General features: G+C 59.1%; 1 protein-coding gene across 3 annotated transcripts; it reads right to left on the bottom strand.

Moving 5' to 3' along the window:
• HMX1 (H6 family homeobox 1) lies at positions 1–26,885 on the bottom strand. Of its 3 annotated transcripts, NM_001172429.1 has the most exon segments (3): positions 22,052–23,315; positions 23,318–23,323; positions 26,198–26,591. In NM_001172429.1, coding segments are annotated over 3 exon segments (1,041 nt in total). In that variant the 3' UTR covers positions 22,052–22,674.
• Between the last annotated feature and the right edge of the window lie 12 nt (positions 26,886–26,897).

Below are 26,897 nucleotides of genomic sequence, written 5' to 3'. Positions count from 1 at the left end.
GTGCACACACTAAGGTTTATTTCTTGCTCACATTGAGTGCCCCCTGTGGGAACACTGCTCCACGTGGTCACTCGGGGATCCAGGCTGACGAAGGCTCCACCATGTTGTGGCTGCACCATCCAGTCCCTGTGGCCTTCTCCACCATCCTGAGGCTCCCTCTGTCACTTCTGTTCACTTTGAATTTATCAGTGCCGGTCACCTGCCCCTCCCTGCGCTGCACAGGCTGAGGTGTAACCTTCTGTGTGCCTGCAGGGGAGGAAAATCAGGTATTGGGAGCACTAGTCATGTCTGCACAAGGTGTCAGCTGATCCGTGATGCTCCACTGCCAGCCACATGGCTCAAAACCCAAACCTGGCTCACAGAGTGGTCTCCAAACTACAGGGACCTAGCACTCCCCTGGGAACTTGTCAACATAGGGGTTCCCACTCCCAGAAACTGGTGCAGTAGGACCAAGCTGGGAGCCCAGGTGTAACAGGCTCCCCTGGGATTCCAATGCAGTGGCCCTGGGGTGAGTGGCACTGACCACAGGGTGAAGTGCCACCTGCAGCCCCATGAGTCCTGAGGAGGTCTCCTGCCTCTTCCACCTCTCGCACTCCCCTGCCCACACCCCAAACCCCAAACCTCTCACCCCTCACCCCAGTGGGCATCGAACCATACACAGAGCTCCTCCTGGGCTTGTGAATGCCCCCTTCGTGTACCCAGAACCCCTTACCCTGGTCTCTAGGCCCGTCCTTCATGCTCAGTTCCAATGTCTCCTCCTACAGGCAGTCTTCCTGGATCTGCTGATTGAAAATAATTGGCCCTTCCCCTGATCTCCAGCATGTTGTTGTTTTAGTGCTTTTTAGCCCATGTTTTCATCAGTGGCCACTGCCAGGCACCCCCTGAGGGCAGGGTGCCAGCTAGGGGTTCCCTGTGTGCAAAAGTGACATGGGACACAGGAATGAGTATGATTCAGCTCCTGTCTCAAAGTGCCAGGTCCAGGGTTGCTGACACACTGGCTAAGTGGGAATTCCCTGACCATTTGCATTGTCACATCAAGGGCTCTGAGAAAGTCTGCAAATAAAAGTACAAAGCCATTGAGCCAGGCGTGGTGAGGGATGCCTGTAATCCCAGCCACTCGGGAGGCTGAGGTGGGAGGATTGAGCCCAGGAGCTCCAGTCCAGCCTGAGCAACATAGCAAGACTCTGTCTTAAAAAATTTTTTTTTAATTAATTTAATTTAAAAAGCCACTGAGCTTCGTTTGATCTGATGTCTCCCAAGATTATCTTTGACTTAAGAATTCCTGGTTCATACCAGGAGGAGCAAGATGCTTCTGGGAATGTGGTTTGAGAAATGCTGTTCATGGTGAAGCCACATCTGCAAAGAGCTATTTCTATCACGGGATGCGGCCAACAGACGGAAGCCACTGAGCCCTGCTCCTCAGAAGGTGCTGGGCCCAGCAGAACTCCTGTCCTGAGTGCAGGCAGGCCTGAAGGAGCATCGGCCAGACACTGGACACGTGCACACCGCCCCTCTGTGTCCCCACAGAGATGCTTCTGCTCAGGGCTGAGGGCTCCCAGATCACAGATGTGGAAACAGGCTCCCGTGGAGCTGGCGGTGTTCAGATACGAACCTGGAACTGTGGTCTTTCCAGGATATGAGACCTGCCCTGACTATACCGCCTCCTTCATTACATCCTGCATATAGTTGGTACTCTGTAATTGCTTTCTGGACACAAGAATAAAGAAACAGGATTCAGAAACAGGGGAATGGGAAGGATAGGAAGAACCTCGGGGGAGGCTGGAGTGGCTCTGGAGAGGACCTGAGCTGAGAGCGGCTGGATTAAGTTGACCTGGAATCAAAGAGTTCCCTATACTCCAGGTTTTACGGTAACTGGAACAGGCTCCGAATCCCTGGAGCGCCAGGTCCAGGGTGACATCTGAGCTCAGCGAACCGAATTTTGAATCTAAAACTCGACACTTGATTCAGTTACTGGACAATATTGAAGTATGTTTGGAACAACTTCTGTCTAAGAATCTGCTTTCTCAACTGTAAATGTTACGATAGCTAAATTCAGATAAAGTATTTCCAGTAAAATTTCAGCATCTGAATTGAAATGTGTTGTAAGTAAAAAATGCATGCTTTTGTGCTCTCCAAAGAGAGTCCGAAACATGTAAAGCATCTTAATATTTTTATATTGATTGCATACTGACATGATTTTGAACATGTTGGATGAAATTATTTACACCTGTTTCTTCTTTAATGTAGCTACTAGAAAATTTATATCACATATGTGGTTCGCAGTCATAGTTTCTATTGGACAATGTCACCTTAAAGCCTATGATATTTTGATAAAATGGAAATACAGAGTTTGTGGAAATTTTATGATTGTTTTTTACTTATCTGGGCGGAGTACTTGGAATGTCCTAATTCAATTCCCTTGTTTTACAAATAGGAAACCTGAGGCCAGAGAAGGCAAGTAAGTTGCCTGGGTCACACAGCATGTGGATGGAGCTGGGCCCATAGCTTGGCACTTGCTCCAGGCAGGCTTGGAGGTGCCAGCTGCTCTAGACCAACCTAAACCAGGCTCCCCAGTCCCCCTTTATTCAGATACGCCTTGTAGGAACACAGATCTGCAGGCCACTAGAACCAAGCAAGATGCCAACACGCTTGACACCCAACCCAGGTCAGAAGATTACCCCAGGGCAAGTAGCAAGGAGACATTGTAAGGGCTTTTCCTGGTTGGCGAAGACCACAGGCTGCTGTCCAAGGGAAGGGCCTGTAGTCCCTGACACTTGGCCCTCTGTGCACAGCGCCCAAAGCCTCACCTTCCAACTACGAAGAGAAAAATATTCCCTCTGTGAAAAGGTGGGCTGTACCCAGCAGAGGGTCTCCTGTCCAGCTCATGTTACGGCAGGAGCAATTCCTCCTCTCTGAACAGAGTGCAGCATTGTGGGGGTGGAGACCCGGCTGAGACATGTGGGCCTCCTCCCCCTGCCCGCTGCTCCATCGTGGACGTCTTCTCTCAGAGCCTCGATCTTCCCATCTGTGAAATGGGCGTATGAAGCGCGGGATGAAGCCTTTTCATGAGGTTGTGAGACGGGTCCAACCATGGCAGCTGTCATGGGCTGAACTGTGTCCTCCCAAAATGTGTATGGGGAGTTCCTGGCCGGCAGTACCTCAGAACGGGAGCTTATTTGGAAATAGGGTCTTCCTGAGGTAGGCAAGCTGAAATGCAGGCAGGGCCCTACCCCAAGCTGAGTGGTGTATGAGGACAAACGGAACTTTGGACACAGACTCACTAGAGGGAGGGCAGTGTGAAGCCAAGGAGAAGGTGGGCACTCGGCTGGCACCCTGTGGCCTCCAGCCCCAGACTGCTGGCGACCATCAGAAGCTGGAGGGGTCAGGATGGGTTCTCCTCTAGAGCCTCTGGAGGGGCACAGCCCTGCTGACGCCTGGGGCTCAGACTTGTGGTCCCCAGAACTTCAGAGAAAACATTTCAATTGTCTGAAACCCGCCGCCTGTGGCCGTTGGTCCTGGCAGCCCCAGGACACGCACAGAGACATGCAGGGCAGCTCTCCTGGGGACTCCCGGCCCCAGCGTGCGGTCTTCAACTATCATCAGGCCCATATGGGTGCAACCCCCAGGATTTTTCTCCCTCTCTTCCAAGCCTCTGCCCTTGCTGGGTGGGGCAAGAGGAAATGGGGACCCTCACAGGAGGTCTCCGAGTTGGAACAGCCCCTACAGGCATCGGGTGTGGTCTACCATTTGTCACTTAACTCCATCCTCAGCCTGGAGTCCTCAGATGAGGGTTCTCTGCCCTTGCTTCCTGTCAGGGGAACCCGATAGGAGGGACACAGGTGGGCAGGTGACAAAGGAAGTGGCCATGGGTGTGTCCCAAGCCCTGTGGGTGTTGGTTTCTCTGGGCCTCCTTCTCCCACAGTCCCACAACCCCCTAAGCCCACCCGTGTGCCAGAGTATCTCACGTGGCAAGCCTGGCACCCGATGGGCACACAGTGAGTCTGCTGACTGAATGAGTGAAGGCAGATGGGGTGCTGGCTGGGGCTGGGTAAGGAGTGGAAGGGCGGGCCACCCAGGTTGCAGACTGCTGGGAAGAGGGTGGGGGTTCCCAGGAGCCCCAAGCTCAGCCCAGCACTCTCCTGACCCTCACATTTCTACCCCTCAGAGCCAACCTCTGCCTGCACCCACCTGCCTGTGGGGAGCCCCTGCACAGTGTGGGCGTCCCGGGCACCACCCTGGGGTGGTCGGCTCTGCCCCGACTCCTTCTGGTGGGGTTCCTGGAGGTGCTGTCTCCATTCCGACCACCCCAGTCCCCACTGGCCCTGCTGAAGCCCATCGTGGCCCCTCCAAGCACTGTCCCTTACCCTGACCTCGGGTTGCAAGATTAAGCCCAGGCTCCTGGCTGGGGTGGAGGCTGTGCCCTCCTCCAGGCCTGGCCTCTGCTGCCCTCCCTGGCCAGCTGCCTGGACTCCAGGCCTCTCAGGCTCCCACAGCGTCCGCACCTCGCCCCACAACACATGACTCATCCAGGATCGCCTCCACCACACCCTATCCCACCTCCCGCCTTTGTTCACACCATCCCTTCGGTTCAGAATATTCTTCCGGCTACCTGCTCCTCCGTCTCCCTGTAACACCAGTGTTAGCGCCTGCCCTTCCCCGCGGGAGGGCGTCACCACTCCACTCACCCAACCCTGCAACTCGGTCTCCGCTCCTGGTCTGGATCTGGCATCGCTCCTGCTGGACCCAGGCTCCTCAGAGGCTGGGACTGTTGCCGCCAGCGCTGTCCAGAATTCTGGTCTCCAGGACGGTGCCCTCATGTGCTGGGTGCCCCAGAGAGTACACTGCTTCTCCAGACACAGCTGTTCCCTTGGCCGGACTGGGCCCCCCCCCAGGCAGGGACCCTGGAATCCACTTCTGGGCCCCCGTGCCTAGCGCGGGGCCCTGGCAGATACTCTCCAGGCTTCTGGAATTCTGAACGGCATTCCCATTTGCAAACACGAAAACAGAGGCTTGGAGTACCTGAGCCAGCTGCCCAAGGAGCCATCGCTGCTGAGGATGGAGACCAGACCCTGTGTGTCTGACCCAAGCCTGAGGGCCCCCTTTGGTTTGGGGCCCTTACGACACGGGAAGGACAGGCTGGGATCTGAAGAGGGTTCGGGTCTTCGTGGCAGAACAAAAGACCTGTGAATGGCCCCCACTCCCATCCCAGGCTTTCTTTCCCACAGCCTGCGCCCAGGGACCACCTAGATCCAGCTTGGGAGAGACCCAGGACCTTGACAGGACAGGACGCAGAGGTGGACATTCCCACAGCTTCCCTCCATGGCTCCCGGTGGGGCACAACATGCCCCGAGGGGCAGCTGAGAAGCGAAGGCGGCCAGCACGGTACTGCTAGAAGGTCTCTCATGGTTCATCACCGGTCGGGGCACCCTGTAAGCTCTGATGCCATCCAAGGGCCCTCTGTAGAAAGCACAGACACATCAGCTGGATACAAGACCCACTGAGGCCCACTCATGGATCACCAAAGGATCCGTGGGCCTCAGGCCAGGATGCCCTGGAAGGGAAAGAGGAGGCCTGGGACCCACGGTCATCTCAGGCACGAATCTGCCACGGGCCTATGGGTTAGTCTCTGGGCCTCTCGGGGCCTCCATTTCGCCATCATAAAACAAGAGCCTGAACTCCAACCCCCAAGTCCAAGGACTCTCCCTCCTGCTTCCCAGTGGGGTGGGCCTCCCTGCTGTCCTGGAAAGACCATCATTCCCACCAGCAGCCCAGGCCTGGGCACTGTGGGGACACATGTTCCTCCGCTCATGCCCCGAGGGTGGGCAGCAGGCTGGAGACAGCTCCAGGTAGAGACGGGAGGGCCTTGAACCTGTGCCCTGTGTCAAGGAGGCACCAACAGGAAACCATAAAGGGCTCAAGCTGGTTTCCAGGCAGGCAGCCCCTCTCGTCCCCAGACACTGCGGTGGGAGCGCAATCCAGGGTCTCCACCTCTCCTGACTCCTCCAAGCCCCAGCCCTGGCTCCGAGGGGCTGTGGTCAAGGAGAGCGTGATGAGTATTGACCCTGCATTCGCTGGGCAATCACTCACGTTATTTTGGGTAACAGGCCTTGGGTGAAGCCAACTGAGTGGCAATTTGTAAGAAAACTAACAGATGGGCTCAGCCAGCAAGGCAGACATCCAGTGAATGCGGCTGCAGGGAGGCGTGGAACCCGCTGGAGCCGCCTGAAACCCAGGCCTTCACGCCCCGCATCTGCCCCACTGCACTTTGTCGCGGAGCAGCTGTAACGACCTTGGCTATTGTTTTCTGAGCATCTGTGACCGATGAGGAAGTGGTGGATCAGAGAGGTTGGGAGCCTTGCCCAAAGCCACACAGCCAGGGAACCCCAGTCCTCTGCGCTGGGAGTTCCTCCAGGTTGGTCTGATTCCAATGCCCGGGCTCCCTGCTCTGCACCACGCTGCCTCACAGGAGGCTGCATGCCCGGGGCCTGGGTGTGGGGGACAGGATGCACCCCACCCCTGTGTCTGAGCTCAGGGGAGATGGGGAGTCAGCCCCCGGGGCTGGGGAAGAACCAGGGCACTGGTGCCACTGAAAGGCTTTACAAGTCCTGGTTTTGGTGCTTTGTGGCCAAAGCTAACAGCATTCTCTTTTGTGAATTTTCCCCTCTGTGCAAGGCTTCCACGTTGCCTCTCAAGACATACTGTCCCTTCTGCTTTAGCAACAGAACTCTTTGAAGATAGGGGTAGCCAGAGAGACGAAAGCAGAAATCAGTGAAAGAGGCTTCTGGGCTATCTCTAAAAGCTGAGAGGAGGCCCACCTTTGCCTCTCGCCCTTCCCCTTATTCCTGAATAAAAGGGGAATGCGAGGGCTGGTGCTTCAGCAGCCATTCTGTGACCTGGAGGATGAAACCTATCCACTAAGGATGGCAAAAAAAAAAAGCAAGATAGAAGGAGTCCCCCTGGGTTCCTGGCCACACTAGCCCGGGGCTGCCCACCTCCTGCTGTGGCCAGTGCTCTGTCAGCAGCCAAACACAGATTCTGACTGACCCAGTTTACAAAGGCCTCCTGTATTAGGGTATTGATCCTATTTCTTAAATGGAAGCCAAGTCATGGTAGCTCACCCAAGACAGAAAGTTTTTTTTGTTTCTCACAAACAAATGAGTGAAGCTGGTAAACCGTCCAGTGGGTAGGACAGCTCTGCCCCAGGTCACCAGGGACCTGGCTCCTTCTATGCAAGGCTCTGCTTTGCTCTAAGTAAACTGTCCTCACCTGACTATCACAGTCCCGTTCCAGGCAGCCAGGAAGGAGAGAGTCTGAGGGTCACCCAACTTCCTGAGAAGACAAAGATCTATCCAGATGTTGCCCGCTGCACATCTCATGCCCACTGGTCAGAACCTCATCATGTGACCAGGTTGAGCTGCAAGGGAGCCTGGGAAATGTAGTCTTTAGCTAAGTGCCCAACTGAAATTCAGAAGGGTTCAATTAGTAAAAGGCAAAAGGGGAGAATGTGGCTGGGCGTGGTGGCTCACGCCTGTAATCCCAGCACTTTGGGAGGCCAAGGCGGGTGCATCACCTGAGGTCAGGAGTTCAAGACCAGCCTGACCAATATAATGAAACCCCGTCTCTACTAAAAATACAGAAATTAGCTGGGTGTGGTGGCAGGCACCTGTAATCTCAGCTACTTGGGAGGCTGAGACAGAATTGTTTGAACCCGGGAGGCAGAGGTTGCAGTGAGCCAAGATTGCACCACTGCACTCCAGCCTGGGCCACAAGAGTGAAACTCCATCTCAAAAAAAAAGAGGGGGGAAGAATGGATTCCCCCTTTCCTCACCTTGAGATCAGATAAAAATGTATGAGTATTTTTAATCTTTTTATAAAGCTTTTTGATTTTGCCTTTACATCTTGAACCAGCCTGAGAGGAAGTGTGTGCCCTGAGCCGAACCATGGCCCCACCCTGCCGTCCCCTCCTGCCGATCCCTTCATGGTGTGGGAGAAACAGCTGTCCATCCCCGCCCACCACTTCTCCCTGTCTTACCCCGCCTCGAATGGGTCCTGGAGGCCTGATGTGAAGGGCACACGTCCCTGCCCTCCAGGAGCTTGCAGCCTGGCAGTGAGGGGTTGGCAGATCCTGCTACACCTCCAGGGAAGGACTCAGGGGCTGTTGGCCAGCCCTGGAGGGTAAGAGCTGTGCCCAGGGCTGGGCTCTATCCACCAACAGGGCCCGGGCCCCACACAGGCTGGAGCTAGGGGAAACCTGATGGGATGAAGAGCCTGACACTCACAGAGCCTGCTCAAATCAAGGCACACATTTGCCATAATGCCAGTGAAAATATCACTGCTGGGACATTCCTGTGTGTTTATATCAAGGAGGGGTGTTAAATTTCACACCGAGGCCTGGACACCTGCGGTGGTTATGCTGTGTGCCGACTTAGCTGGGCTGTGGTGCCCGGCTGTTTGTCAAACTCCAGTCTAGATGTCGCTATGGAGGTATTTCTGAGGTGGGATTAATATCAATGTACTCTGGGGAAAGCGGATGACCGGCCACTGGATGGTGGGCCTCACCTAATCAATTGAAGGCCTGAAGCACAAACACTGAGGTTCCCAGAAGCAGCAGGAATTCCCTTCCAGGCTGCAACACAAACACTGCCTGGGCTGCCAGCCTGCTCCCCGTGGAATCTGTCCTCAACACTGCCACATCAGCTCTTGCCTGAACTTCCAGCCTGCCAACCTGCACTACAGATTTTGGGCTTGCCAGGCCACACGATCATGTGGGCCAATTTCTTTAAGTTGCATACACACTCCCTGTCTGTCTGTCCGTCTGTCTGACTCTTCTATTGATTCTCTTTCTTTGGAGAACCCTATTTCCTAAGTACAATATAAAGAAAAACATTCAAAACATGAAGTCTAAGGCCGGGCGCGGTGGCTCAAGCCTGTAATCCCAGCACTTTGGGAGGCCGAGACGGGCGGATCACAAGGTCAGGAGATTGAGACCATCCTGGCTAACATGGCGAAACCCCGTCTCTACTAAAAACACAAAAAATTAGCCGGGCGAGGTGGCGGCGCCTGTGGTCCCAGCTACTCAGGAGGCTGAGGCAGGAGAATGGCGGGAACCCGGGAGGCGGAGCTTGCAGTGAGCTGAGATCTGGCCACTGCACTCCAGCCTGGGCGACAGAGCGAGACTCCGTCTCAAAAAAACAAAAAAAAAAACAAAAAAAAAAACAAAAAAAACATGAAGTCTAACGTAACAGTAGTAAGTCCAACATCATCCAGCACACTTCAAACTACTTTGTAGCTATAATCACAGAGAGGGATACATTCTACATCCTAAATTAAATCTGCAAATACAGAAGTATGCAAAACAATTTCAGTGAACAATGGGAATCCTAGCACATGAGAAGCACTCAACTTCTTTCTTCCCTCACATCCTTCTTATGCACGAAACACAGGTGTCCTTATAAGTACAGTGAGTCCCCACACAGCAGACACCAGCAGTCAACCATCCCTTAGCCAAGAACAGGAGTGACGCCCATGCCCCACCTCCGCTTCCCCCAGTGCCTGGAGGCCCTCTCCCAGTGGACTCCATGCAGGTGAGCCAGGTTCCTGCTCCAGCCTCATCACAGACCAGGAAGACCCACACTGTTAGATTCAATTTACAGACCTGGATTCAAGCCTCAGCTAACTGGCCACGCAAGGCTGACCTCCACTGAGCGGCGGCGGTGAGGATGAAGCTGCTGTCTCATTCACCTGTTTATCAGTGATGATGCCTACCTCTGCAGCACTGAGTAGTTTGCTGGGATGGCACAGCCTGAATCTTGTCCCCAAGGAGCTCACAGTCTCACAGTCTCACAAGAAAGTCAGACGACAAACAGCCATGACGTCAGGGAATGCAAGGGAGGCAATGATGGGTGGACCCGAGACTGTGGAGGGCGGGGGGCGGGGGTCTCCTAGCAGAGCCTGGGGGTCGGGGTGAGTGCCCTGGGCAGATGGCCAGCTGCCGGATGAGCCACCAAGTGCAGGAGTCCTGGCAGAGGTCCGGAAGGTTCTCTCACCTGGCACTTAGCAGGGCTTCATTCAGTAAGAGCCTCCTGGAGGCTGGTCAAGGATTCTCCCTCCAGGACACTCTGCAGCCCGGTGATGTGGCCAGGACCCTTGGAGACTCTCAGCCTGTTGTCGGGAATGCGTCTGCCCTCGCAGGTGTGAACTGGGAACGAAATGCAACCCAGAAGTCACAAAGAAAGGCTCAAGTATCTTTGAGAATGTCACCCACCACAGCTGAGGAGGTTCACGTGGGGGCGGGAAGGGCCTGGGGAGTGTGAGAGGCTGGGAGTGAGAGCCAAACTGCCTGCTGATCCACAGAAGCCTCTGGACTTGGTCTCTGAAAGCGGGATCCAGAGGAAGCTGGAAATAGGAGGTTCCTGTAGGGGGCCGGCCTGCCCTTCACCTCCCCACTCAATGTGGTGGGGTCCCTGGGGATCTACTCCCTCCAGCCGACAGCAGCATGCTGGAAGGGAGCTTGGGGACAGATGAATGACAGGACCATAGAAAACCAAGGGGAAAAGGCCACTAGTATAGAACAAACATGTGCTCGCAGCGCACGCCCAGCTGTGCAGGCTGTTCATGGGAAGCCACCGTGAGCACTAGGACCCGTCTCAGCTCAGTCCAAGGGAGAGAGGGAGGGAAGGGCCCTGAGTACTTTTGAGTGGCATGTGACCAAGTGAACTTCCTACCTTCCAGACAGGCCATAGGCAGTTGATAGATTCCTTTTAAAAAAGAAAGAACCGAAAAAATGTGTCAAACAATCATGGCAAAAGCGTCCTATTTAGAAATACAGAAGCAGGCAGGAACAGAAAGAGCTGGCAGGGTTGACAGCTGTGTCCTCTGGTGGGGGTGGAATGAAGATTCTCTTCTGGGAGTGGTTTATGCTCTTTGTAGAAGTGGAGGACACTTTAAATTGTGTGCTGAGGAGCTCTGGTACAAATAAAGACCAGGAGGAGGAGAAGAGGCGGGGCAGGGGAAGGGGAGGAAGAAGGGGGCACTAGGTCCCTGGATTTAAATAGTTTAGGCGTCTATGTAGGCATTTTTCTTTCTTAAAAAATGGGGGATTCGGGTGGTGGCTACACAGGTGTGTACATTTATCAAAATTCCTCCGATTGCACTCTTAAATTTGCACTTTTCTCCCTCAGTACATTCACCTCCTTTTTTTTTTTTTTTCTCACTCTGTCGCCCAGGCTGGAGTGCAGAGTGCGATGGCCAGATCTCAGCTCACTGCAAGCTCCGCCTCCCAGGTTCACGCCATTCTCCTGCCTCAGCCTCCAGAGTAGCTGGGACTACAGGCGCCCGCCACCTCGCCCGGCGAATTTTTTGTTTTTAGTAGAGACGGGGTTTCACCGTGTTAGCCAGGATGGTCTCGATCTCCTGACCTCGTGATCCGCCCGCCTCGGCCTCCCAAAGTGCTGGCATTACAGGCGTGAGCCACCGCGCCTGGCCATTCACCTCCCGTTTTTAAGCCGGAGGGGAGGGAGCGTTTCCATCTTCTACCGGTTATACGTTCGAATTTCGTGCCTTGGCGATGCATTGCCTGTTTAAAAAAATACATATATCGGCCGGGCGTGGTGGCTCACGCCTGTAATCCCAGCACTTTGGGAGGCCGATGTGGGCGGATCACAAGGTCAGGAGATCGAGACCATGGTGAAACCCCGTCTCTACTAAAAATAGAAAAAATTAGCCGGGCGCAGGGGCGGGCGCTTGTAGTCCCAGCTACTCGGGAGGCTGAGGCAGGAGAATGGCGTGAACCCGGGAGGCGGAGCTTGCAGTGAGCCGAGATTGCGCCACTGCACTCCAGCCTGGGCGACAGAGCGAGACTCCGTCTCAAAAAAAAAAAACAAAAAAACATATATCATAGGGGGAAAACTTTATCAAAAACTCTGGTCGGGCGCAGTGGCTCAAGCCTGTAATCCCAACACTTTGGGAGGCCGAGGCAGAAGGACCACTTGAGTTTAGGAGTTCACGACGAGCCTGGGCAACATACAGCACCCCTTCTCTACAAAAAATAAAAACTAGCCGGGCGTGGTGACCGCGCCTGAAGTCCCAGCTACTCGGAGACTGAGATGGGAGGATCAGTCGAGCCCAGGAAATGGAGGCTGCAGTGAGCCCTGATCGCGCCACTGCACTCCAGCCTGGGCTACACAGCAGACCCTGTCTCAAAAACAAACTGAAACTCTGGCTTCTCCAGGTAGTCGAACTTGGGATGCCTTTTGTTTTCAGTGCTTGTATTTTCTGAATTTTTAAAATAACGAACAATCTCCTTGCGAGGAGAACTCCTTTAAACGCACTGCAGCCGCCGAGGAGGCGTCGGGGGCAGATGCGGTTGGACGCCGTCCCCACTTCCTCCCCTGCAGCCGCCTCCAGGCCGCCAGCCTCGCCCAGTCGGAGCCTCAGTCCTGGAGGGTCGGGCGGCAGAGGCCTTCGCCGGGAGTGGCATTCTTTTTGCCAGTGGGACCCCCTACCCAGGTAGGAGGCAGGAAGCGGGGTCCGGGACTGCCTCCCCTTCCTCCTTCCACCTTCCCCCGCGGCTTCCCTGCTGCACCGGGCCTCCCAGGTCTCACCCCGAGTTTCCGCACCCGGCGGGGCGCGGCTTCAGGCCTCCCTCGACCTGTGGAACCCGCAGCCCAGAAGCCTCTTTGCTAGCACGCAGGGGTCTCCCAGCTTCCGGATCGTCCCGCGGTTCTGCCCTGGGTCTGAGTCTGGAGGTTCGAGAAACATCTTTGGACTTTTCTGGTTGGATTGTGTCTAAATCGTGCATTTTGCGCGGCAGGGGACTCGAGGTCTTTGAGGATCCCAAACTGCCGCAGCCCCTCCCTCCCCCTCTCCTTGCCCCTGCCCCTGCCCAGGGAAGTGCGCTCCTCCAGGGTCATCCACAGGCGCAGTGCCGAGCCCCGGGCCCCACTTCCAGAAGCCGCGTCTCTACGGGCCAGTGGGTCCTGAGAGAACAGGGCTTCGGGAGCTCGGGGAGAGGCGGCGGAGGAGGGGTGAAGCCGAGGGGTGGCTTTTAACGAAAAAGAAGTTGAAGCATCAGCTAAGCCATTAGGGCTAATGCGATGTACTGTAAGACGGGGATCAATGCCGGGCCTCGGGGAGCGGCGTGGGGGAGGGGGCAGCAGGCCGACCGACCCCAAGCCGGGCGAGGCCCCCGCCCATTTGGGGGAAATGGATTTTCGCGATTTAAGAAACAAACCCAAATCAAATGAGCGAGGCCCGGATGTGCTGACGCTGCGGTTCCGCGCGCGGAGCTGGAGCCCCAGAGCGCTCTGGGAAGGGCGCAGCGGCGACCACGAAATGGCTTGAGAAACTGAAGCGGAGAGGTCTGGAGAAGCAGAAAGAGATGCCGACAGGCAGAGAAAGAGCGAGACGGACACACCGAGGGGTTAGGTGGCAAAAGGAAGCAGCCTCAGGAAATTTTCGCAGAAGAGGACGGCGAGGCTGGGGATGCGCTTCTGGGCCAGGGGCGGCAAGACTCCCAGGACCCCCCAGGACCCCAAGACCCAGGCGTCTATTTGAGCTCCTTTGAGTCCGGCAGGAGACCTAAGTCCATGCAGGACGGAGAGGCCCCGACCCCTACCTTGACCAGTCCCCTCGCCGGGACGTCAGGCGGGGAGTGCCCCCTGAGCGCAGGGCCCCGGGCGTCCGGGCCCTTGCTTCTGGCGGCCGGGAGAGGTTGGCACCATGACACGCACACATACACCAATGCCCCGGGCCCGCTAGGGACGCTGAGCTCCAGGCAAGGAAAAGCGAAGGTCCTGAAGTCGGTCCTGAGTGCATTCCTCCGCTGGGCCCCGCCGAGAATGAAACTCTCGGAGGATCGCCACTGGGAGGTCCTGGGGGGACACTGGGGTGGGCGAGCTTCCTCAAAGACTCGGTTTCCACTGGGCCCTCCCATTCCCTCCTCTCTTCGTCACGCGGAGCAGGGCGGGGAGGGAATAATCCCTCTGGTTCCTGGGGCACCCGTTGTGGTGGGGTGCGCCCTCCTGGCTGGACCCACCCCTTGCTGGGTGCAGGAGCAGTGGGGAGGAAGGAGGCCGGTGGCTTTGGCTTCTGAGTAGCCCACCTCTGCCTCTCCTGGGGCCACATTGGGCTTATCTGTAAAATGGGCACAGGTGAGATGGGGTTGGCCAAGGTCTCTTTTAGCAGGCTAAGGGTCTGCTGGGGAGGCGGGTTCACTCCAAGGCTGGCACCCCCCCATCCCACACCTCTTGACAGTGCCACCCTCCAGGATGTGAGGAACCCTAGGCAAATATGGGGGACTCCTGTCTATATAAACAGTTTTAGTCACCCCAAATTCAGCATGTCAGCACCATCCCGTTAGCGCGATCTCTCCAGTCCCGACTGACAGCCCTCCTGAAACCTGGGCCTTACAGGTCTAAGCTGGCTTGGCGCTTCCACCCCAGTCCCAGAAAAGGCCTGCGGGACTTAGAAAATTCCAAAAAATAAAAGGCAATCCACAGTATGGGGCCCTCTGAGATGCAGCCTGGGGGCACAAGGGTACCGTTTCTGAGACCCCCCATGTAGAGAGCCCGCTGGAAGAGGGAGAGGAGGCTTGAAGTGGCGAGGGTGCGGGACCTCCGGGGCTGACACCCTCCCCCACTCACCCAGACCAGGGGCTGAGCTGGGCTCAGCATCCTCACCTCCTCGCCCTGTCATTGCCCCCATGGAGAAATCGGGACAGAGCCTCTGCCTTTTCTACACACGTGCGTGGTCTGTGTGACGTGGAGTCGCACTGGTACCGAATGGGGACATACCCTCGCCCCTTTGTCATCGTGGAAATACCATGGAACAAGACGGGCTGATCAGCTCCCGGCCCGAAGAAAGCTTCCAGGGGAGGCGGAAGGGCCATTAGTCATTCCAGAGCAGGCGCGGGCAGTGACCCACGGCTCTGGGCCTGGGTCTGTGTCCATCTCTGGATACCCAGTTCCCGCGACCAACCGTGTGGTTGGGAGCAAGGAGGCACAACTGCCCGTGGTGGGAGTGGAGGGCTTGGGTCCCCATTAGGGACGTAGCAACCGGCAGAGCCCCAACGGGGCGGACTGCGGTGCAGACAGCGCGGACTGCGCCAGGGGCGCAGCGGAGTTCGTGGAGCGCCGTTGCGCACGCGTCCGCGGGCCAGCAGGGCCCTGCTGCCTGGACACCCCTGGGTGCGCGCAGCGTGGCTGCCCTGGTGCCCCAGTGAGAGCATGACTGCGCGCCGAACGGAAGTGGGGGCGTCCCCTGACCTTTCCTATGCCCGGGGCCAAGACAGCTGGGACCGATATAATGCAGGGGTCCGGGTACAGGCTGAGGGGACCGACCCGTGCGTTGAGCGCCTCGGAGGTGCTGCGGGTTTTGGTGGGTGCTGAGTGGGAACACGGAAGGTTATGTACACAGCAGCAAGCCACGAACCCTCGCTCCCGTCATTACATCGCGCCGCCTTCACCCCTGCTACGATGACCACTCCCCAGATGGGCAAGACGAGCTCAGAAAGGTGAAGTGACTTTCCCAAAGCCACACCGGGCCAGTGTAGGCACTGTACCGTCCAGGAATCTAACCCTTCCCGACGAAAAGTGGGGAGGGAAGGTCTCGACCCGAAGGGGCCTGGCGTCAGAGAGACACGCGTCCCCCGCCATGGGCTAAGACGCAAGGCGGCCCGCCTTGTCTCCACCTGCGCGCCTCGAACTTCGCTCCGCTCTAGCCTTCGGGTTAACACCGCTTCCTAGAAGCCTAACGAGGCCCGGGCGGGTCAGACGCCTCCCTTCTCCACAGCCCCAGGCCCTGCCCGCAGCTTGAGCTCAACGCCCTTCTCGGGTTGGCGGTGGGAAGACCGGACAGATCCGCTTTGCAGAGCCCGAGGGGGGAAGGGACCGGGTAGGGGAGGGGAGCGAGAAGGGGCGAGGTGAGAACCGAGGGGCGGGGCCGAAGGCTGAGCCAGACATCCAGACGCCAGAGAGACGCCAGGTGAGCCGGGCGGGGGCTCGGGCGCCAGCGGGCAGGGCGGGGGCGGGGGCGGGGCCGGAACCGCGGGGAGGGGGCGGGGCGCCCCGGAGGGCAGCGAGCCGGGAAGGTCCCAGGCGGCCAGAGACTGGGAAGAGGAGGGGCCGCGCCGCGTCCGCGGGGTCCCGGGCACAGCGGAGCTGGCGCCACTGCCCGGGTTCCACTCCATCTAGCTCCGGCAGCCCCGCGGGCCCGGGCGCCGCTGCTTTCCTCTACCTGCTGGGAAGCGCAGGCCGGGCAGGGATGAGCCTGGCAACAGGGCCCCAGCGGGGCAGGGAGGGCCCGGACCAGAAGCCGCGGCAGCGACTTCCCACTGCCCGACCGGGCGACGCGGGGCACAGGAGGGTCGGGCAGGTTGGGATCAGAGTGCCGGTGCGCCCCGGAGTCCGCGCCTCCTGCGTCATATGCCAAGAAGCCTCTCCGCAAAGAAATAAACACGCCCGGTCTCCCCGACCCCGACTCGGGCCGGTCGGAAGTAGGGAGAATCACGCCCGGGAAAGGAGGGATAGGGAACCACTGGAGAGCCGCGGCCACCAGGGCAGACGCACGCGCGGGCGGGATCCTCGAGCACCGAGAGGAGAGACCAGCAGAGGAGCATCGGGAGAAGAGAGGCAAAGGGGACCGCGGAGCAGCGCAGGCGGAGCCCCGTGGACACGGCCGAGGCTGCACTTCAGGACTGTCCGCCAGGCGCCCTCCCTGGCGGTTGGCGAAACCCGAGGAGGCCCACAGCTCTGGCCTGGGGCGCCGTTGTTCCAGGGACCTCTGCGCCGCTTCCTGGCGGCTCTCTGGACCCTTAGAGCCCCGGGATCCAGGGCCCCAACCTCTTGCCAAGCGGGACGCACCTTTCGCGTGGATCGGGCGCTGCAGACCAGGCATGCCAAGTGCGTCAAGGAAGTGCCCGGAAACCAAAGACACGCACCCGGGACCAAGAGGAGGCAGCTGCGCGCAACCTCCCAAACCCTGCAGCGAAGTCGGAACCGCGTCCGCGTTGGTGACTCGGGCCGGGAGGCGGCGCCCAGGATCCGTCAGCCCTTCTCCGTCCTCCCTGGTCTGTCCTTGGCGCGGTCTGAGGCACCCCCATCGGAGGAGACGCCCCGGCGCCAGGTGCCCTGGGTGGGGGAACCCAGAGTGGGCACCAGGACCAGTGGAGAAGAGGCAGAGGCCGGGAAAGCTGCGTGGAAAAGAGGAAGGGTTAAGACTGAAATCGTTCTACAGATAGCACATTAATGGGTTTAAATGCGAACATTCTAGCTAAGCAGAAAAACAATTTTAAAAGCAGAGTGCAAGCTGGACCAAAGTGAGACCCCGATTGGGCGGAAATAAACCTGCAACCAAAACAGCCCCCAGGCAGAGATTCAGCCGCTCGGAGCACATACCCCAATGTTTCTTGGTAGTCACTTTTTGAAACATTTTATTATGGAAATTTTCAAATATAAAACAAAATCGAGGGAGCCTTCAAGTGAATTCCCATGTACCCACCCCTATCCCACAGTTCTTAACCCCTGACCAATCTAGTTCCCTCTGTTGGCCTCTTTTTATTTTTATTAACTTATTTTTGTTGCCTTATTATAAAGCAAACACAGACACATTTTCACTGGGGAATACATAAATGCATTTTCACTGATACTAACTTTCTTAAAAATAACAATACGGCTTAAGTCACAATTCTCAGTAAATCCACACTCAAAAGCAGTTGGCTTTTGATGTTGGACGTGCAGACGGATTTCCATTTGAACTTTGCTGCAATGTCCAGATAATAAAAAGCACTATTACTTTTGTAATAAGAAAGAAAATCTCAGCCCCACGGCTCCCAAAGCTGGCGAGGGCCGTTTGCTCCCCAGGCAGTGAGGCTGGCTCGTCCACCACTTCGCTGTTCTCGGGGCCCTCTTGGCGCCTGGTCCTGTGTGTCCTTCCCTGCATGACACGCAGAGCTTAGCTCTGTGAGAACAGGGCTGTCCCCTCTCGGCCCACCTGTGAAGGGGTGTCCACCTCTCCGTTTCCCTGCAGGGCAGCCATTCATTGGGTGATCCGCCCTGGGGACCTGGGGATCGGCGGGTCCAGTAGACACTTTTGGCGAACGAATTTCCGGCGGCTGCGACCTCACTTCCTAGCGGGACCCTGGATAGGCATGCCCACTCTGGCTACCAGAGGGGCAGGGGGGCCAAAGGGTATGAAGCATATGAGTGCACAGGCGGGGAGGAACAGCAGCAGCACCGCAGGAGGGCACCGGGGAGCCTCAGTGCCACCCTGCCCCAGAATTCCTGCCCCTCGTAGAACCCCGGTTTCCCTTTCCAACCAGTTGCAAGGTGGGGCGGAAGGCCACAAAAGACTCTTGGGGGAGACGCACTGGCAGAAAGGGAACGAAACCCACCCGGCCTCTCCCACCTCCCTCGTGCTGCTCACCCCACCAGGGTCCAGCGCCTTCTGCCTCCGCCCAGCTGGGTTGCCTTCGGAGTGGGCTCAGAGCCAAGGATCTGGGAAGCCTCCCTGCACGTGGATGGGTAAGGGCACTGGGCACCCCTCCCCTGCACCTGATGAGGAGGATCTTCTCATGGTGCTCCCGGCTGAATGGGAGTCGATGGGCAGCGGCGTCCCATGAGGGCTCGGAGTGCAAAGGCCAAGCTGGGTGGAGCGCAGGGGGAATCGACACCTCCAAGGGCAGTGCCTGGGTATCTGTCTGTCTCTCATTGTGGCTTTGGAGGAAGCTGGGAGGACAGAGCCCCGGTTGCTGCCTGCGCTCTCGGTCAAGGGCCTGGAGTGGCCAAGGGCGGTGCCACCACCTGGGGGAAATGGGGCAGGCCCAGTTCGGCCTCCAGGATTCCAGCAGCTCTGATCCCTGTGGAATTTGAGCTAGGCTAGGAATCTCTGCTCAATAGTCAGTTCCCAAGGACAGGGCCCTTAAGCCCAGACAGCACATCCCCCATGCCCAAACACCACTGTAGTGGCCTTTCCTGGTGCTCCAGGTATGGACTTTGCCTTCGGAGGTCCCAGATGCCCAACACTGGCGGGGGACGGGGAGCTGATTTCCTACCTCTCAGGCCAGCTCCAGTGGGGATTCAGCTTTTGTAGTCCTAGAGCACTGAGAGGCCCAGAGGAGGTGGGTCACCCTCCAGTCCCACTACAGCGTGGGCCCTGGGAGCTGGGGAGGGATGTCCTGCTGGCCTCACTCAAATCACAGAAGGCCCAGCATTTACAAATTACAGACCCCAGTCCTCACCATAGGCGTGCGGTGGGAAAACCAAGGCCTGGAGAAGAGAAGGAGCATGACTACAGTCATGGGGAAGTCGGATTGGGTCCAGCAAAGGAGTGTGTCCAGGATGTCCAGAGCCCGCTGCACCCAGTGGTGCTCGGGGCTATGCAACTGGAAGCCCTGAGCAGCTCGGGGTGGCTGGAATCCAGCCTCTGGTGCAGAGAGGGTGAGGTGGTGGGTGGAACCCGCGAGGCGGGAGGGCGCATGGCGCATGTGGTGGAGACAGATCGAAGCCATTCATCTTCTGCCAGCGGTGCAGCCAACGCGCACGCCCGAGGTGCACCCGCGAGCGATGGCCCTGGAGCTTAGGACTCAGAGGGGCCAGGCTTACCCCCAGTCTGGTCCTGTGCACCCTCCAGGGCTCCGTGGGCTCCGAGTCCTATACTGCTTCTCTCTGGTTTGTTCTGCCTTCGGTGCCAGCCCCAAGACGCCAGAGCCCCACGGATAACAGGGCAGAGCCAGGTTCCCTGAGCCCAGTTGGCCTAATCCAGCTTTATTCTCTCTTACAGTGTTCCAGGCCCCAGCCCTTCCCTGAGCTCGGGAACGGTCGCCTCCTCCCACGCCGGCTCCCTCATGGCTCCCTCCTTCCCACCAGGGTGAGCCCTGAGCCGTGGCCCATAAGACTCTCTCCAACCCAATTTTTAACTAATTCTATTGAAAGACACATCCACTCTCTCCGAATCTGCCCTGCATTTGAACTGTGTAGACCCTGCACCCTCTGATGCTGGCTGCCAAGACTAAGCTTGGTGACCGGTTCCATGGTTCCCCAGTAGCCAGAGTGGTCGATCAAAAACCGGCACCCATAGGGCCCTCACCCTTCCAGCTTCCTGGTGGCCCGGAGTCAGGTAGCTCCCGGAGTGGTTACGGCCACCTGTGAAGGGCTCCAGTGCTGACTGATCCACCTGTAAGGGGATTTGCCCGCAGACCTTGGCACCACCACTGCACTCAGTGGTGCCCTGCAGTTGCCATGCGACCTTGGGACCACACCCACGTCGGTCAGAAGCAGTCAGATAAAACAGTTGCATCACAGCGATAACCTCTTTAGCCTGAGCTCCAATGACCCCCTTCAAATAGGGGGAGGAGGCAGGCAACCTCATGGTGCAAGTGCCCGAGACCTTGCCAGTCCCGAGCAGCATTGCCGTTGGGAAGGCCGAGGTGGTGCCACGGGTGTACAGTCCCTGGACTTCAAAAGGAAAGGCTGCTGCTGCTGCTACTGCTTGCCAGGCCTATGTGGGGCTCCGGTGTCGGAGGCTGTGCCTTGGCCCCTTTCCTGGACTCAGTGATGTGTCCGATGACTGGGTGAGGCCAGCACAAAAGCGACAGAAGCCCAGAAGGTGAGGGTCCCAGAAGCCTGAGTCAGGGGTGCAAGGCCTAGAGGGCCCAGTGGGGAGAGGAGTCGGAAGGGGCAGGGGGTTTGGACTTTGCCTGAGTAGCCACGAGGGGCCTCTTGTAACACCCCTTGTCCCTCATGGCCGCAGCCAGGAGCTTTCATTTCATTTTATTGAGGCCTCACCTGAGGCCCTCCCAGATGAAACCGAGTGAGAATGGACTTCCTGCTTTAGCCAGGCAAGCAGTTGGGGGGCAACCCCAAAGCAGGGGGGGAGCCCAGACACAATTCTGGGAAGGGCTGGAGGAGGCCCAAGCAGCAACAAGCCTGCAGGATGGGGACTGGGTTTTGGGGGAGGGCTGCTTCGAGGCCAAGGATGGCCGCCCCCTCTAAGAATCTCTCAAAATGCCCACCCCGTCATGACGCAGGGCCTGGAACCCACAGGTGTGGACCTGAGGGCCCAGAGGCTGAAGGAGGCCCCTTGGGCTTGCCGGAACCCTGGCCTTACAGTAAGGAACCAACTGATGGGCCAGGGTGGGGGCGGGGACTTGGAGGACATGATTCTGGATCAGGAGCTGGATGGTAGAGACACACAGATGCACGGACCCCAGACCCACCACACTGTGTCCTCCACCATCTGGCACTACCTTGATTGCCCCAGGCCCAGCGTATGGCCTGGCTACTGCCCATCTCACCTGGGGAGTGTCCGCACCCAAGTGAAGCAGGGGAGGGGGACGGGTTTTCTTAGGGGCTCAATTCTGCCATGGAAGTGACCTTTTCAGACCCGAACAATGTCTTTCTCCTAAGCTCAAACACACACCAGTGTCCCTCCCCCACCCAAGGCAGGGCCCAAAAGCAGCCAGCTTGGGGCTGACAGAGGTGGGGTGGCCCCAGTGGCCCAGAACAGGGAACAAGCTCTCCTCCACAGCCCATCACCATCAGCCGTGAACAGCTTTGCCCACCGCGTGAGTCCTCCAGCCGACCAGAGACTGCAGGCCAGGAGGAAGGCCCGAGGCAAGAGCACAGTGGCCTGACCTTGAGTGCCACGGCTTTGTTTTGGCCCAAAGAAAAATTCCATGCGAGATAGGAAAGGGCTGTGCACACGCGGCGCCACACAGCGGAGCCGCTGTGACGAATGCCAGCGGCCTTCGGTCGGCCTCTGCCTTCACCTGCTCCTGCCTTTCGGTTTCAGTCAAGGCTCTAGAACTTCGGACACACCACTGTCACTTACTTCTCCCTACTCCCGGCTGCTGGCCCTTCCCTGTGGTGTGTCATAGAAGAGGGGCACAGCGCCCACCACCTCCGGCTAGGGTCTGTCTGACCCACCTGCACCTGGCCCAGCCCTGGGCTCCAGGTGTCCCCAGTCAGCACTGAAAGGTGCTCCCAGGAGGGACGGCACCTACCGTAGCTTCAGCTGTCCCTGCCCTCGTGATCACAAAGCAGTGAAACTGTCCAGAAAATGTCCCTTTTTATTCCATACGCAAATAAGTAGATTCATTTAAAAAAAACCACCCAGAGGCCGCCACATTTGCAGCGCGCCCCAGCCTGCCTGCTCCTGGAAGGGAAGATGGGCCCACAGGTCCAGGTCCTTTCTCCACCAGCACCTGCGGGAGGGGCAGCGCAGCCCTCCGCCCGCCTGCTGTCTGGGTCCCAGGAAAAAGGACGTTTAGTGTTGGGGGCAGTCTGTGGGGACAGTCACCGCGCAGCCTTGGACAGCCGGTTCCGAGTTTTCCTTTGCTGTGCTGGGCTTGGCCTCAGGGCAGCTGCCCCGGGTGGCCGTGGCCGACCGCTCCTTGCTGAGGCCGGGGGTGGCCGTGGCTGCGCAGCCCAGTCTCTGCATTGCCCCCCGTTTGAGTGGGGATCCAGCCTGGCAACTGGGTGGGGCGTCCCATTACATTCTAGAGGCGCTCCCCACAGGGGCTGAGGCCCGCCCGGCCTCGGCCTGCGCTCCCGAGGTGTCTAGAAGGCCGCAGGAGCGGCCATCCCTCCCCTTAACGCCCCCTGCGCCCCGTGCCTGCCGCTGGATCGCGCGTCCACACAGGTCCACAGGGTCGCGGGGAGAGGACCCGGCGGGCGGGGCTCACACCAGGCCGGGCATCTGCGCCCGCAGAAAGGGCACGGAGGCGGCGGCCGGGAAGGCGGCCAGCGGGTAGGCGAGGGCCCCAGAGAAGCCGAGCAGCGGTGGGGGCGGCGCGGGCGCGGCGGGAGCCAGTGGGAAGGGCAGGGTGGCCGGGGGCCCGGCGGCGGCCGCGGCAGGGGGACTTTCGTGGTAGAGCACGGGCACGCGGACCAGGCGCTGCGCTCCCGGCGGGGACAGGCTGGCCGCCTCCAACTCGGCCGCCAGCTGCCGCTTCCACTTGTTGCGGCGGTTCTGGAACCAGATCTTAACCTGCGTCTCGGTGAGCTGCAGGGAGGCGGCCAGGCCGGCACGCTCTGCGCTGCTCAGGTAGCGCTTCAGGTCGAAGGTGGACTCCAGCTGGAAGACCTGGCTGCGGGAGAAGACTGTGCGCGTCTTCTTCTTTCGGCCGCCGCCCACGCCAACGCCGCCGCGTGTCTCCCCCGCCGCCGCAGGGACCTCGGCCAGCTCCGACGCCTCTTCCGCGCCGGCCGCCGGGCCCCGCGCCGCCAGCTCCGCTGCCTCCCGCTGCACCGCTCCCGGCCCGGGGCCTCGCGACCAGGCGCCCTCAGCACGGCCCATCTCCTCGCCCGTCTCCGGTGAGTCCCGGTCGCTGGCTGCAGGGGAGAGAGGGGCACCACCGTTGGTTCTAGGGCATTGATTACCAGACTCAGTCACCGAGGCCAGCCGTCCCCACCTTGAGGTCGCCTACAGCCACAAGCAGGGAGACTTTCCAGCACAGGGCTGGGCACCCAGCAGCTCTGGGGATGCACACAGAGGCAGAACCATAGGAGGCAGCCCAGAGACCAGGGAGCAGCTCCAAACCAACACCCCACAACACACACACAAACACAAACGCACACCCATGCCAGAGGACAACGAAGGATGCAGAGCAAAGAAAAGAAACAAAAATACTACACACGAAAAGCAGGCTGACCCCAGTGAGCACTTCCCACTCCCAGCTGCACCACGGGTGGCCTGGAAAAACACACAAATCTCCCGCAGAAGCCCCTGGACAAGAGGAAAGATGTCCTTCCGAGAAATGTACACACCGAAAAATAAGCACGGACACCCCCTGCCACCTAGCACCCAGACCCACGCCAAGGCCCCCAGACAGAGGAAAGAAGAGCTCGCAGGCCTCTTCCCGCGCCCTCTGCCCGCTTGCACAGAAACATTCCATAGTAGGAGGACAAAACAATGCAAAGGATCCCCAAAAAAGAACTCCCATCAGGTGAGGCCGTCACCCCCACACCGCATATTCCTGTAGCCCTGACCCAGTGCCCACAAGGCAAGTCCACACCAGCCACAATCATGCTCAAAGGGAACACGGGCACATGCCACTCCAAGCAACATGCAGCAGCTGAGCCCTGCCCCAAACACCTTCTAGACTGGAGGTTCAGCCTCATGGGTTTGGGGGTAGAGAAGCTCACAGGGGGTGTCTGAGTTCATGTTCCAAGTACCAAGCTCCTCTACTCATCTCCCAGAAACAAGAAGAGACCCACAGGGCTGGCAAGGGATGATGTCAGGTTACAGATGCCAGCTGGGACCCAGAAGTGCTTGCCCAGACTGAAGAAGGCAGCCGCCTCCCACTGCAGGGCTCCAGAGGAGGCTGACTCGGACCCGCTGCTTTTCTGCCTTGGTCTGGAGCCTCCCATGCAAAGGGCAGGCCCTGGTTGACAGGTGAGAGGTGGAGGCAGAGTTTGGCCTAGCCCTGGGCCCTTGGAACGCTGTGCACTCTGCCGGGTGTGTGCTTGCAGTGTATTTGCAGCATTTGCACACTCATGCACGGGGAGCACCCACTGGTGGGCTTCTGTGCGTGGTTCCAGCTCTGTGCCTTGTGCCCAAGGAGTGTGCGCATCCCACTCATGCCCGTGGCCAGTCCCCATGCTGTGTGCCCTCACGGCGCCCACAGAGGAGTCAGGTAGCAGGTTGTGGTGCATGCTACTAGATCTGGGGAGTCCCTGCCTACCCGCAATACCCCAAACTCACAGAGGCCATGTGCTGTCACAAGGCACTAGGCTGACTTGTCAGCTCTGGTGAGGAAGCGGGACCCTAACCCGCATGGCACGAAATAAGCGGGAGCCACCTCTGCAGAGGTGCAGGGGTGCCACCTGGGCTGCAGGAGGGGATGCCGTCCAGGGATGAGCAGATAACAAATTTCACCCTGAGAAGCCCTTTCCAGAGTCTCCCCCAGAAGGGTACTAGACAGAGTCGCTTGATTTCTGGGAAACCACGGAGGCCCTGCTCTAGTCCACGTGAAGGGGGTGGGGGCCTGGACTTCCTGAGTGTGAGTGTTGCGATGTGGGTCCTTTTGCAAGGGGACACTCCACGACATGGAAAGGGTTGTCTAATGAGTGAGTGGGGGTCATAGGCCACTTACTCCCCAGCACACACTGATATTCACACAGAGGACAGCATGGATCCCAGAGCCAGAGCCTGCAGAGGGACCACGTCCTCAGCCGGCCTCAAGTTCTGAAGGCTGTGTTAGGGGTGGGGGGCTGGCTAAGCCAGGGCTTGGGAGGTTGGACTGGCTTGCCTGGCCTTCCTCCCAGGGGTCTTCCTAAAGGGCAGGTCCAAAAGGGAGGCAGTGACCCTGGAACCCTGGGGAGGGGAAGCAGAACTAACGGGTCAGATACCCAAGCAAGGGAGCAGAGGGGTTTTGGGGTTGAGAAGTCCCCAGCCCCAGTCTCGAGCCCTCAGCAGGGAACAAAGGCAGGGAGGGGGAGGGGCAGAAAAAGAAGAGAGAGGGGTTGGACTGGGGGCTTCAGAACAGGCTCCCTTCCTGCCTGGCACAGCCCGCGCCCCTCAAGGACTAAGAGGGAGGCCCAGGCCCCTGCCCCAGGCTGTCTGCAGCGGGCACAGGGGAAATGGGAGTCTGCGGGGGCACAGCTGCTGTGTTAAAAGGCTCCCCTCCCCAGCCCCACCCCCACAACATTGCGCTCTCTGCTCAATGCCCCCGTTTATTTTTCCACGTCTGACGCTACTTAGTCTCCCTTTCCCTCCATCTCTTCCTTCTCTTTTATCTCTCAGATCACCCTTGGGGTTCTTTTTCCTGCATTTTCCCTTCCCCCCACCCCACTCTCTCTCTCGAAGCACATTCCTTTCTTTCTCCATCCTCCCATTTTCTTTTTCAGCCTTTTTCACCTTCTCCTATGTCTTTCCCTGTCCTCTTTCACTCTCCTTTCTCTTTTCTTTGGCCGCCTGTTGTCCCCTGTGCCCAGCCTCCCTGGGACCGGAGGAGCCCCGCAATGGGTGAAGCTATGGCCTGCAAAACCTCCTCGTTAGCGGAGCTCCTGCCCCAGAGGGTGGGCCTCCAAACCAGCCCAACCAGGGCTCCGTGGGGGCCCCACACGGCCCAGACGCCGTTCCACAGAAGGGCGAGAATGGCCCAGAACGGGCGGCGGCAAGCCCGAAGTCCCCGAGCAAATGCTCAGGGAGGAAGTCGGGCCCCGCCGCCTGGCCCACCCCTCCTCGCGCCCTCACTCACTGTCAGGACTGAGGCCGCCTCCGTAGCCACCGTGCGCCCGTGGGTACCAGCGCGCTGCGCCTCCGCAGCCCAGAGCGAAGGGCGGACCGGGACCGGGGGGCGGACGAGGACCGAGGCCCAGCGCGCCCGGCCCGAGCAGCGCCCGAGCCCGCGCCTCCCCGCCCGGCCCGGTGACCGCGAGCAACTGTCGCCGCCGCTGTAGCCGTCGCCGCCGCGCCTGCTCGGCGTCCTCGTCCTCGGGGTCGTCGTCGTCCTCCTCCTCGTCCTCCCGGCCGCCGTCGCCCTGGGCCGCGCGCCCTGCGCCCTTGGCCTCGGCTGCCAGCAGGTTCTCGATGAGGAAGGAGGAGGCGCGGGCCGGCGTGGCGCGCCCGGGCTCCGTCAGCTCGTCAGGCATCGCGACCGCGGGCTTCTCGGGCTCGGCCGGGTGCTCGGGCCCCGCTGGGGATGGTGGCGCGCGGCTCCCGGGCGCACGCGCGGGCCAGCCCTGGAGCTGCTACCCGAAGCGCTGGCGTCGGGCCCCGCCGGGCAGGCGGCTGCCTCCGCGCCGGGCTGGGCTGGGCCTGGAGCGAGTGCGCGCCGACAGCCGATCGGGCAGCCGCCTGGCTCGCCTTTCAGGTCGCCGTCCTGGTCGCCGCCGGGGCGGCCTCACTGGGGGCGGGGAGGGGGAGGGGCCAGCAGGGGCGGGGGCGTCGCGGGCTAG

The sequence above is a fragment of the Macaca mulatta genome, chromosome 5 (genome assembly GCF_049350105.2).
Source record: "Macaca mulatta isolate MMU2019108-1 chromosome 5, T2T-MMU8v2.0, whole genome shotgun sequence".
In the NCBI taxonomy this organism is placed as follows: domain Eukaryota; kingdom Metazoa; phylum Chordata; class Mammalia; order Primates; family Cercopithecidae; genus Macaca; species Macaca mulatta.
This window is presented reverse-complemented; position numbering and strand designations above follow the sequence as displayed.

Coding starts and splice junctions, on each gene's coding strand:
- HMX1 (XM_015137826.3), bottom strand. CDS start 26,591: ATGCCTGACGAGCTGACGGAGCCCGGGCGCGCCACGCCGGCCCGCGCC. Junction 23,328..26,197: donor AGGCGGCCTCAGTCCTGACA/GTGAGTGAGGGC, acceptor TCTCCCCTGCAG/CCAGCGACCGGGACTCACCG.